Here is a 13,512-nt window from a genome sequence, read left to right on the forward strand (position 1 = left end):
CACACATCTAAGAACACAACCCATAAAATAAGCGCATCTCTGATTTACTCAACTGACTGTTGGCTGGAAGGAGAGACTGAAATATGAATGACTGAATTGTCTCTTATCGAGACTCTCCTTGTTATGCAAGAATGGATTTGGCATGTTAGTCTTACATTGAACATAATGTCCTCAACAAATTGACCATTAAAAAACAGGGAGATAATGCACATCATGGATTTGTCCCCATGTCCTGAAAAAGACCATTGGGGGAAAATAAAGTTCAAAAGAGGTTATACTGAATTTCTAAAGTCACATTGTACAAAATATTTTCATCACATGATATAGGCTGATAACGTTTTTTCCATAGATTTATCTGAAGTTTAACTTCATTTAATGTGATTCAAGTTCATTTAATCAAATTCAAATGACTTGGCAAAAGTGTTTGTACACAACAGCAGGTTGTATCTTTTGCACTTGTTTACCCTAAAGATGAAGGCAGTAATTAAACTCAATTTTTCATGTTTACTAGAGATTTTGTATAATGAGTTAAAATTAATAGGTAGCCCACATTATTATTAATGCAATACTTGACATTCTGATATTAATTTAGCTTTAATGATTTTTATAATGATCATCACAGTTCTGGATGGAACAGACCTACTCTATCAGGACGCAAACCACACAGTGATCATGATCAATACACACGTGTTTATATCCCTTACTGAATCCTTATATTTATAGGGTCATAAGCAGCACGTGGCCCCGCCTCCACATGCTATTGGACAGATCTGTATTAGTAATAGGATCCTCGTGCTATGATTGGCTGTTGAGTGTTCTTGGAAGAACAGCTGCATCATATAGCCTACATAGCAGTACATGTATTATAAACACTGGTGGCTGTTGAAAATATATCTGGTAAATCTCGGTTTCGAACCTGTCATCGAAATGAAGTTCGTCAGGTTTATAATGAAGAATGCTGCATTAGCCAGTGCGCCTCAACACATTGAACACTTCTCAAAATTTTCACCTTCTCCACTTTCTATGAAACAGTTCTTGGATTTTGGTGAGTGCTCTTTCTACTGTTATTTGTTCATTTATAAAATCGTATGCATTGCTAGACAAGGAATAGCTTCATATAAACGCTGTTTATTGCCCATGAAAGTGGTCGTGTGTGGAACAGACGGTTGTATTAATGCAACTTCATATTATTTTGGACTAATAGTACGTTTATGATTACGTGCATGACTATGTAACCGCATTGCATGTGTTATTTAAATCTGCTTGATGCAGAAATTATTTGGTACTGCTCTACCAGCTGTGTGTAGCTATGTCCGATTCGGGAACAAATTGTTCTTTGATTCGGATCTTTTCAGTGACTTACTTTATGACTCTGACTGAACTATACATTTGAACTGTAATTTGAACCTGAACTGAGCGGATAGTAAGAGAATTTGGAGTAAACCAAGGACTACCAAATTACTTAAAAAGGTTAACAGCAGAAAGGCTGAACATAAAACGCACAGCACGTCAGAAACGAATGACGTTATGGCTCAATCGGTTTTCTGAACCGGTTCTTTAAAATGAACTGTTCGAAAGAACCGACTCTGAATTCCCATCATACTGTTCATAGGTGCAGAGTGTTGCGTCATTTAACTGCTGTTGGCATGTTTGCAATCACTGCGATGTTTATGCACCTGTATTCGACTGTGTTTAATTGCATTATTTATTAGCAATGTGCATACATCTTAGTCCCAAGCCCATACCATTATACTAATTAATATTTATAACACTTATAAGTCTGTTTACCAAGGTGCCATATTTATTTCTTACATATTGCCTTCGTTCAGGTTCTACCAACGCATGTGAGAAAACGTCTTTTGTTTTCCTGAGACAAGAGCTGCCCGTGCGTCTGTCAAACATCATGAAAGAGATCAACTTGCTCCCTAAAATATTACTTACCACTCCTTCTGTACAAATGGTTCAAAGCTGGTGAGTTATACAACATTTGACTACATTTATAATCTGGTCTACTTTGACCAGATTTGTTGTAGAAACGACGTATTGTTTATAAGGCGAATAGATGGCCTAAATGTATGTTCAGTATGACAAGTAAACACCGCGGTCTGCTTGAGACTTGGCCAAACTCTGAACTTGGTGAGCCTGTGAACTTTGCCCCATATTCAGCGTCAGGGTGGGAGCTACACTTCTTCAAGGAGGGATTCTGCTGTGAACTTTGTCCTACTTTCACTACCTCGTGCTTGTTGTTTTTTAGGAAGAGTGGAAACTTGGAAACTCAGGCATAGCCAAAACAAAACAGTTTTCTATTAATATGCGCGGTATGCAACTTTTTAACGGTTGATTTTCCACAGATATTAGGTCAATGTTCTTGTAAATGCTTCTGTTTACTGTTGCAATACATTTACCATCCATCTTTTCCAAAATATCAGCAATTTATATATATTTAGTTCACATCAGAACATGTTTGAAGTGTGAGGGACATTTGCAGGAAATTATATGACGTTGCTGTGACTAGAAGAGTCAATGTTCTAAAAACACTGGATAAACATATTTCCCCCTGAATACAGTGTTCACATAGTTTAATTTGTTTTAATTTTATTACATTTCTTCACATAAATTAATTCCCACTTCTTCTGTTTGTCTGCTAAGGTATGTACAGAGTTTGATGGAGATCTTGGATTTCTTGGAGAAAAGTCCAGATGACCAAAGTGTATTAGAAGAGTAAGTAGAAATGTAAATGGGTAAATTTCATGAAAAAAAACACACATTTTACATTTGACCTCAACATCAAAAGAAAAACAAGAAATTATATTTATATTTTTTCTTTGTGTGCCATTATTTAATGACAATTAAGCACATTTTCCTACAAAAATTCCCATTAGTATAATGCATCACGACATCTTTTAGTTTATTATTATTAAAGGGGTCATGCCTTTTGTTTTTTGTTTTTACTGTTCTCTGAGGTCCACTTATAATGCCATCAAGGTTTTTACATGAAAAAACATCATAATTTAGAAGTAATGGGCTATTTTCTGTCCTGTTTTAACGCCTTCTCTTCGGAACGCTCTGTTTGAATAGGCGTGACAGATTGTAGACTCTGAAGTTAACGACCATTGGTATGATTGGCTAAAAGTTGAGCAGTTTTCACACATGGACACTGCTGTGATTTTAGGTTAAAAACACATGAATACTCGGTACATATCAAACGATCTGTAATAACAGACAAAGCAATAGTGAACACATAATAAAAACAGTTACTCACTTGTGTGGTGTGACATTTGGATCCAATATAGTCGGCACGGCACAAATTCTTGCTTCGAATTTTGCCTAAAATTGTGCCTTATTTGTAAATGAATCCATGGTAAAATGAAGTGAACATAGGACAGAGTTCTTACTGACGCGGCACTGCACCACGTCTTGTTGTCGTCACAACTTTCAAAAGTGTTTTGTGGGGTTCTTTTTTATTGAAAGTTATTTTCAGAAAGATGATTCATCAGCTGAAAAATTGGATGTTGTTAAACAACAGTACAATCCACTTAATTCTGCCCACCACATCCTTGTTTCCATTCCTGTCAGAAATTAAACATGGCACCACCCTAAGGTTTATTCTTCGGAACATTATTTTTATTTTTTTTATGTTTTAAAAATGCTGGAAACTTGTTGTAAATAAAAGAATACTTTGCGTTGTGTTCTAACAGATGACATCATGTGTTTTTCCCCTCAGGCTTTATCCACGGACTCAGTCGAGAGACTCCCAGTGTTTAATAAGACAGCTCGACGGAACTATGAAGTCACGCAGGGGGCAGATGACTGGTGTGTCCCCAGTCGAGAACCTCTGGATCTGGCTGTGTTCAGACTGGCCAAGTGAAAAGGAGCAGCCTCCAGGAAGGATATAGGACAGTTCTATGACATAGTGAACGGGGTTGGCCATAACACATAATAAAAACAGTTACTCTCAGGTGCGACATTACTGTTGGATCCAATATAGTCGGCACGGCATCGTCTTTTAGTTTCAATCTTTCTGAAAATTGTGCCTTATTTGTAAATGAATCCATGGTAAAATGAAGTGAACATAGGACAGAGTTCTTACTGACGCGGCACTGCACCACGTCTTGTTGTCGTCAGAGCCATGTTTTATCGTGTGGTTTCGGCGTAGACCTGCGTTTGCCTCTCTCGTTATTTACCCACTACATGCACAAATTGGTGGGCGGGGCTAAACAGGCACTGATGTAGAAGCAGGTGTTGATTATCTTCTGCGGAGGGGGGGTTTAGCCACACTATGTAATAAAGTTGCACATTCCACAACCTGTCTTTTTGGCAGATTGGCGTCAATATAAGCTGTTTTTAGACTAACGAGAAAGTTTTGAGTTATGAAACTTGCAGGATGTTTTTAAAGTACAATGACCTCTTATGTCAAAAGATCAAGGGAATTTTGATTTCTCAGTTCATGACCCCTATAAATTGAGAATTGAAAGGGTTGTCATACATTGTTACATATAAAAATAGGCTTTGTTGTCAAACTTCTTGAGTTGTTTCTTACTTAAAAAATAGTTTATTTATTTATTTCCTTTTGATTTTGGGGTCAAATATGACCCAGATATGTTCTTCATTGTTCATTGCACATTTTAACACTCTTGAATATGCACACAGGTTTGTGAATGCTCTAGTCAACATCCGAAACAGGCACAATGATGTTGTACCCACTATGGCCCAGGGTGTGATTGAATATAAAGAAGTATTTGGTCAAGATCCAGTCACTAATCAGAATATTCAGTATTTCCTGGACCGTTTCTATTTGAGTCGGATATCAATCAGAATGCTCATCAACCAGCACAGTAAGCATCATTTTCAGACCAAAATAAGAATTCCTGTTTTTTTAAGTTGCTTGTATTTATGTTGTTTTATTGGATTTTTCAGCTCTTGTATTTGATGGTGCCACAAATCCAGTTCACCCTAATACCATTGGCAGTATAGACCCTTATTGTCAGGTGGCAGAAGTTGTTAAAGGTACATTATGCAAAATCTATCTACTTTCAATCCGATGAAACCACAAGCATGTAGAGTGAGAGTTTGTTGCAAATGGGCTTCTCAAAATCAGTGACCCATTTGTTTAGTCAATACACATACACTCTTGTTTCTAAAAAATATTGTCATCGCATTGTTCTTTGTCATGTAGACGCATATGAAAGTGCCAAGATGCTGTGTGATCAGTACTACCTCAGCTCACCTGACCTGGTGCTTCAAGAACTTAACAGTAAGAACGGGAATATCTAGCGTAGATAGTCAGAAAATACAGGCTGAGTAAGATACCTGATACTAAATTTATTCCATCTGTTAGTTCTCTATGAGATTAGCAGTGATAATGTTTTCGCAGCTATGGATAATATTGGCACTGTGACTGTGTTCTTCTATTTGCAGCTAATAACAGGAACCAGCCTATTAACATGGTGTACGTGCCTTCCCATCTGTACCATATGCTATTTGAACTGTTCAAGGTGAGCTGTAGCCCATCTCATATTTCTGTCCTGAAACAATGCTGTTTATTTAAGGCAAGTTGGATGTTGTCATGACGATATGCTTCTTTCCCCAGAATGCAATGAGGGCAACCATTGAGAACCATGAAGGCTGTAATCTTCCACCCATTCAAGTTATGGTGGCCGTAGGAGGAGAGGACCTCACTATCAAGGTGATTTTAATTTGAAAGACTGGAATGATTTGTTCACAGAAGCGTTTTTGCAGTATGTGGTGCTAAAACAAAATTGTAGACATTTTCATGGCAATTATGCACATTTTCCAGTGAATTTTCATTCTTGTGTTTTTAATCGAGTTTCTTGGTTTCATTTTAAATAGTTTTAAATGATTGATTATTATTCTTGTTAGATTCAAAGTACTATAAAATTGCAAACATAATTTAACAATTTTTAAAATTAAATTAGCATAAATTAATGTATGCTTACATACTAATGTATAAGAATTTTAAAAAATATATATATTTTAATTACAATAATAAGATTAATTTTGTTGCAGTGATGGATTGAGTGTATGTATTTAATTGTAATAAAAGATCCTTAAAATAAGCTTAATTTGTATTCAATTATGAAATTATAATAAAATATTCATTTTAAAAATTGTGGTGAGATATCCCTGAATATTTATTGCTCTTAAATTATATAATTAAAAAAAAAGTATTGTAATTATTTAATTGTCTTTTTTTTTTTTTCCTTATGGTTGTTAAATTCATAAAAAGTTGATGTGATTCTAGTCTGATGTAACTAGAGCCATCAGTCATTTTTCCCATCAGTGAAACACCTGCTGTTGCATAACATAGTACATGAGAGCAGACTGGCCTTGTTGTTTGGTTACCTTGACTATGCTGATTTGAGTCCTTCACATACTAATCAGTCGTGATCGGGTCAGAGTCAAGGCTAGTGCCTGTCTGTCTGGCATCTTGCCCCCTCACTGTTAACCCTTTTTTTTCTGTTTGTGCCCTAATAAACTCTTTCTCATTTTTTCCCCCACTTTTTTTTATTCTAACAATGCCATCTATGTCTTTGTAGATGAGTGACCGAGGTGGTGGAGTTCCTTTCAGGAAGATGGAGAATCTCTTCAGTTACATGTACTCCACCGCACCAAAACCCCAGATGGATGATAAGCAAAGGGCTCCCCTGGTGAGACTTCACTGCATTACACATTAAATACAAATAGGATTGCAAGGTACGTAATTTTAAAGTGTCCACTTTACAGGGTTATTTATGGAAGCCCGTTTCCGCCACTGAATAAAAATATATAATTCTGTAAGTCATAATGAGAAACTTTCTCAAATTATGACTTAGTATCTCGTTATAATGAGAAACTTTCTCATAATAATGACTCATGACTGTTTCATTAGCTTTTTTTCGGTTTGAGAAACTAGGCTCTGTCACAGTGTTACCTGTAAACCTTACTGACTCGTATGAAGTGGTACAAAGTGCCAAGTTAATCTGCACTGAATTGCTCTTCCTTTATTGGAAGACTGTTAAGTGGAAGTTCCAGTGTAGCGAAGTGAGCCATACGGACAATTTATAGAGGTCCTGCTCACTGCATTAGAGGAAAGGGCCATTTAGACTAGTGGAACCAGCACAGAAAAACAGGCTTGTGCCAAGAAACTTAAGAACACATGAATTCAGAGATCAAGGGCCAGGATCGAGTGATAAAAAACAATATGCATCCCATGATGGACCATTTATGTTAAAGTCTACTAGAAGAGCACGTTGCACTGCATTAGTAATGCTGAAATCAAGGAATACAACATGACTTTGATTGCTGCTGTAAGAGTATTCCTATTCAGAATGGCCAGAAGAGAAAAAGATCATTGGAGGCCATAATTGTGACCATATTAGTGTGTGGCCAAATATGTAAATTTGATCTCTGGCCACTAGAAGGGGATCATAGATGTAAATGTGTTCAGAAGCAGTTAGAATGTACCAGTCATCTCATTGATTTAAACTTGACATACTTACAACTTATATGGACCTAGCATTTCAAACACAGTGTTTTGTGCATGTTTGTTCTTAAACATGCTGAAGCATTTTGGATACCTCATTGACTGACGTTAGTTTGTGAACTCGACAACCTCCCCTGGTGAGACTTCACTGCATTACACATTAAATACAAATAGGATTGCAAGGTACGTAATTTTAAAGTGTCCACTTTACAGGGTTATTTATGGAAGCCCGTTTCCGCCACTGAATAAAAATATATAATTCTGTAAGTCATAATGAGAAACTTTCTCAAATTATGACTTAGTATCTCGTTATAATGAGAAACTTTCTCATAATAATGACTGTTTCTCGTAATAATGAGAAACTTTCTCGTAATAATGACTTAGTATCTCGTTATGAGAAACTTTCTCGTACTAATGAGAATCTAATAATGACTTAGTATCTCGTTATGAGAAACTTTCTCGTAATAATGAGAATCTTTCTCATAATAATGACTTAAAAAAAAAAAGACTTACTCGAGGCGCAACGCAAGAGTGACAGCACTTTTTTTTTGGATTAGGTGAAGTCATTATTATGAGAAAGTTTCTCATTATTGTGAGAAAGTTTCTCATTATTACGAGAAACTAAGTCATTATTACGAGAAACTATGTCATTATTTTGAGAAAGTTTCTCATTATAACGAGATACTAAGTCATAATTTTGAGAGTTTCTCATTATGACTTACAGAATTATATATATTTTTTTATTCAGTGGCGGAAACGGGCTTCCATAGTTATTATATTTAACTAAAACTAAAATCATAACTTTTGTTACTTGAAATAAAATAAGTATTAACTGAAATAATTATTTAAAAAATGTTTTATTTCAGCTAGTTTACAAAAAAGACTCTTCCTTTTTTCAGAAAATTTCTAATTTTCATTTTGTTTATCTTGATGTACTAAAATAACTAAAACTGAAATTATAAATGCAAACTATATAGACATATTTATATAACAAAACTAATAAAAATGACAAAAATAACAATTACTAAAACTTTAAAAGTAAAATAATAACTGAAAATAGAAAAATATTAATAATAGTAATATCTCAATGATACTTGTAACAGTGCCTCTTTATAAAATTGGACACCTTTTGTCTACAGGCTGGGTTTGGTTATGGTTTGCCCATTTCTCGACTCTATGCCAAGTACTTCCAGGGTGATCTTCAGCTGTACTCTATGGAGGGCCATGGCACTGATGCAGTCATTCACCTGAAGGTGCATTTTAACCCTACTTAAAGGGATAGTTCACCCAAAAATGAAAATAGAAATTTCTGTAATTTTTTATATATTTTTTTTCTTTCAGAAAATTTTAATTCTGTCATTTACGTTCCATTTATTTATGTCGTTCCAAGCCTGCATGCCTTTCTTTCTTTTGTGGTACGTAAAATAAAATATTTTGAAGAATGTTTCAAATCATTTTGTCCATGCAGTGGAAATCAGTGGGGTCCAGTGTTGTTTTATCCCATTGGCAGGTTTGGAATGACACTATTGGCAGATTTGGAACTATAGACCTTAGTCAGGTTGTGTGCCATATTGAATTTTACAAAGATGAAAACAAGACAGAGAGGGATAAACGTGCAATCTTTACAATGGCATACGCTGTATAAAGGTCCACAATTCTGTAATTTTCATAACTCACAACTTTCAAAAGTGTTTTGTGGGGTTCTTTTTTATTGAAAGTTATTTTCAGAAAGCTGAAAAATTGGATGTTGTTAAACAACAGTACAATCCACTTAATTCTGCCCACCACATCCTTGTTTCCATTCCTGTCAGAAATTAAACATGGCACCACCCTAAGGTTTATTCCTTGAAAATCTTCGGAACATTATTTTTATTTTTTTTATGTTTTAAAAATGCTGGAAACTTGTTGTAAATAAAAGAATACTTTGCGTTGTGTTCTAACAGATGACATCATGTGTTTTTCCCCTCAGGCTTTATCCACGGACTCAGTCGAGAGACTCCCAGTGTTTAATAAGACAGCTCGACGGAACTATGAAGTCACGCAGGGGGCAGATGACTGGTGTGTCCCCAGTCGAGAACCTCTGGATCTGGCTGTGTTATTTTTTCTTTCAGAAAATTTTAATTCTGTCATTTACGTTCCATTTATTTATGTCGTTCCAAGCCTGCATGCCTTTCTTTCTTTTGTGGTAGGTAAAATAAAATATTTTGAAGAATGTTTCAAATCATTTTGTCCATGCAGTGGAAATCAGTGGGGTCCAGTGTTGTTTTATCCCATTGGCAGGTTTGGAACTATAGACCTTAGTCAGGTTGTGTGCCATATTGAATTTTACAAAGATGAAAACAAGACAGAGAGGGATAAACGTGCAATCTTTACAATGGCATACGCTGTATAAAGGTCCACAATTCTGTAATTTTCATAACTCACAACTTTCAAAAGTGTTTTGTGGGGTTCTTTTTTATTGAAAGTTATTTTCAGAAAGATGATTCATCAGCTGAAAAATTGGATGTTGTTAAACAACAGTACAATCCACTTAATTCTGCCCACCACATCCTTGTTTCCATTCCTGTCAGAAATTAAACATGGCACCACCCTAAGGTTTATTCTTCGGAACATTATTTTTATTTTTTTTATGTTTTAAAAATGCTGGAAACTTGTTGTAAATAAAAGAATACTTTGCGTTGTGTTCTAACAGATGACATCATGTGTTTTTCCCCTCAGGCTTTATCCACGGACTCAGTCGAGAGACTCCCAGTGTTTAATAAGACAGCTCGACGGAACTATGAAGTCACGCAGGGGGCAGATGACTGGTGTGTCCCCAGTCGAGAACCTCTGGATCTGGCTGTGTTCAGACTGGCCAAGTGAAAAGGAGCAGCCTCCAGGAAGGATATAGGACAGTTCTATGACATAGTGAACGGGGTTGGCCATAGTGTCTACATGGCCGAGTCCCAGCTCACCACTCACTGTGATGCCACATAGTCTCTCAGCAATACCTTAGATATCACATGCGGTTGGTTTTCCTCTGAACCATGACTGTTTCATTAGCTTTTTTTCGGTTTGAGAAACTAGGCTCTGTCACAGTGTTACCTGTAAACCTTACTGACTCGTATGAAGTGGTACAAAGTGCCAAGTTAATCTGCACTGAATTGCTCTTCCTTTATTGGAAGACTGTTAAGTGGAAGTTCCAGTGTGGCGAAGTGAGCCATACGGACAATTTATAGAGGTCCTGCTCACTGCATTAGAGGAAAGGGCCATTTAGACTAGTGGAACCAGCACAGAACAACAGGCTTGTGCCAAGAAACTTAAGAACACATGAATTCAGAGATCAAGGGCCAGGATCGAGTGATAAAAACCAATATGCATCCCATGATGGACCATTTATGTTAAAGTCTACTAGAAGAGCACGTTGCACTGCATTAGTAATGCTGAAATCAAGGAATACAACATGACTTTGATTGCTGCTGTAAAAGTATTCCTATTCAGAATGGCCAGAAGAGAAAAAGATCATTGGAGGCCATAATTGTGACCATATTAGTGTGTGGCCAAATATGTAAATTTGATCTCTGGCCACTAGAAGGGGATCATAGATGTAAATGTGTTCAGAAGCAGTTAGAATGTACCAGTCATCTCATTGATTTAAACTTGACATACTTACAACTTATATGGACCAAGCATTTCAAACACAGTGTTTTGTGCATGTTTGTTCTTAAACATGCGGAAGCATTTTGGATACCTCATTGACTGACGTTAGTTTGTGAACTCGACAACCTTTGCTCAGCTGTTGGCTTTTTCAGTTTTGTGGGCCTGTGGCCACTAGGTCTCTGCGAATATTATACAGCATGAAATCAGAGCTTCTAATTTTAAGCCGTCTCCTTTGAGAGCATGCCTATACTGTATTAAACCAACCATCTGCTTTGAACTTGAACCATACAACCTTGCATGTAAGGACCATATTTTGTGTATTTATGTTTTTGTCGTGTTACCCTTGAAAATCCAAACTTTATTTTTGTAAGTTTTTCATGTTAAGCAAATGGTTATAGAATGGAAATAAACACAATTTTTTGGGAAATTTTACACTGCAGTGTAGTCATTTATAAGTTAAAGGAACAGTTGAGTGAGTGAGTGAAGTGGTGGCCAAGTATGGTGACATGCTCGGAATTTGTGCTCTGCATTTAACCCATCCAAGTGCACACTTGCAGTGACTGAAAAGGCTCTGTCACCCTTAGTTTTCAAACGGGAACGAGGGACAGATAACAGAGCCCTGTCAGTGGATCTTAAAAGTCTGGTAGATGACAAAGGGATAATAAGATAATATGGAGCTTGATTGTTAAGAGCTTTAAAAACAAACAACAGAATGGACCGGAAGCCAGTGAAGCGAAGCTAAAATAGCATATTTCTTTGCCCCAGTCAGCAGCCTTGCAGCTGCATTTTGTACCAACTGGAGGCGTGAAAGCGATGACTGACTGAGGAAGACCTGAGTACAGTGAAGCACAGTAATCTAAACGTGAGGTAATAAAAGCATGAATAACCATCTCCAAATCTTGAAAAGACAAAAACATTTAAGTTTGGAGATGACCCGTAATTGATGATAACTGTTCCTAACGACAGAATTAATTTGTTTGGACAAACATAATTCTGAGTCTATGATAACGTCCAGGTTTCTAACCTGTGAGGAAATGGAGGGGAAATGATTGCCCAGCTCCTCAATAATATCCATTCTCATTTTTTTGGGAGCAAAAACAATAATTTCTGTTTTGTTCTCATTGAGTTGGAGAAAGGTATTTGAAAACCAGTTTTTTAAAACCTGAGATACATTCCCGCAATGGTTGAATGGAATCACCAGCTTTTAGTGGGAGGTACAACTGCATATCATCAGCATATAAATGAAACAAAACATTGTGCTTCCTGATAATATCCCCCAGAGGGCGCATATATATATGTTAAAAAGAAGCGGTCCCAAAATAGAGCCCTGAGGTACTCCACTAATAATTGGGGCAGCAGATGATGAGGAAAACTTGCCTAACTCCACAGAAAAAGACCTGTCTTTGAGATATGAGATGAACCATCTTAAGGCTGTGCCCCTGATACCGATCAGATGTTCTAAACGGCAAATAAGAACATTATGATTTATGTTCATAACATTGCTTTCTCCAGATCATCCGATTCAGGATGCACTTCAAAAACAACTTTTTCACTGGAAGCATTATGGATCATGGATTAAGGACTGGTATTTTGGCAAAAAGCATCGGTTTAAAGTTAAGCCGCCTTAATGTGTTTGTTCCTTACAAACACGCAACTTTTTCTTCTCAAGATGTTAACTGATGGACTGGAGTCGTGGATTACTTGTGGATCATTGTGATCCACAAGTAATGCACACATTCACTGCAAAGGATCCATTGGTGAGCAAGTGATCTAAATACTACATTTCTCAAAATCTGTTCTGATGAAGAAACATGATCTGCATGTTCGATGGCCTGAGGATGCTAAATTTTCAAGCATGTTTTCTACTGATGTTTTTTTATAGCAAGGCTGGATTGTAGAGAGGACAAATATGATTGACAGGTGTGGATCGAGATACTACACATTGGTCCTTTTCCCAGTAAGGCAAAGGTTACATTTCATAGTACACAACAAACCACTTAAGGTCAGAGGTTACATGGAAAGTGAAGTCACTGGGCAACAATGAGAGGCATGAATGGAACAACAAGCCTGGAAGAAACAATGAACTTGGCACATTTGGCATGCAGTAAACGAAGGTCAGATGTACAGTGATAGAACAAAATTGCTTCCTGCTGAATGTAAAAATAACATCAGGATCATTTTGTGCCCATAGAGACTACTGTGTTCTTGATGGATTAACCTTCTCAAGAACTGCTTGATAAACAAGTATTAGTAGCCTACCTCTTTCAATATATCACATACCATAAATCCCATGATAGGTGGCACTTCACGTAAGGTTAGATGGATAGCTTGTTTATGTCCTGGAGTCTCTGAAATGTTTCAGGCCTAGATAAACATTAAATCAATGTGAA

The 13,512-nt window shown here is 36.6% G+C and overlaps 1 protein-coding gene across 1 annotated transcript; it reads left to right on the top strand.

Annotated features, from left to right (window-relative positions):
* Window positions 1-850: 850 nt before the first annotated feature.
* LOC107568951 (pyruvate dehydrogenase (acetyl-transferring) kinase isozyme 2, mitochondrial-like) lies at window positions 851-10,364 on the top strand. The gene is made up of 11 exons (XM_016254951.1): window positions 851-1,045; window positions 1,830-1,971; window positions 2,650-2,721; window positions 4,651-4,835; window positions 4,918-5,007; window positions 5,177-5,254; window positions 5,419-5,495; window positions 5,591-5,686; window positions 6,558-6,668; window positions 8,623-8,736; window positions 10,202-10,364. Exons 1-11 carry the CDS (start codon window positions 859-861, stop codon window positions 10,343-10,345), a joined length of 1,296 nt encoding a protein of 431 aa, XP_016110437.1. The 5' UTR covers window positions 851-858; the 3' UTR covers window positions 10,346-10,364.
* Window positions 10,365-13,512: the final 3,148 nt, after the last annotated feature.

The sequence above is a fragment of the Sinocyclocheilus grahami genome, unplaced genomic scaffold, assembly GCF_001515645.1.
Source record: "Sinocyclocheilus grahami isolate Dianchi unplaced genomic scaffold, SAMN03320097.WGS_v1.1 scaffold1295.1, whole genome shotgun sequence".
In the NCBI taxonomy this organism is placed as follows: Eukaryota; Metazoa; Chordata; class Actinopteri; order Cypriniformes; family Cyprinidae; genus Sinocyclocheilus; species Sinocyclocheilus grahami.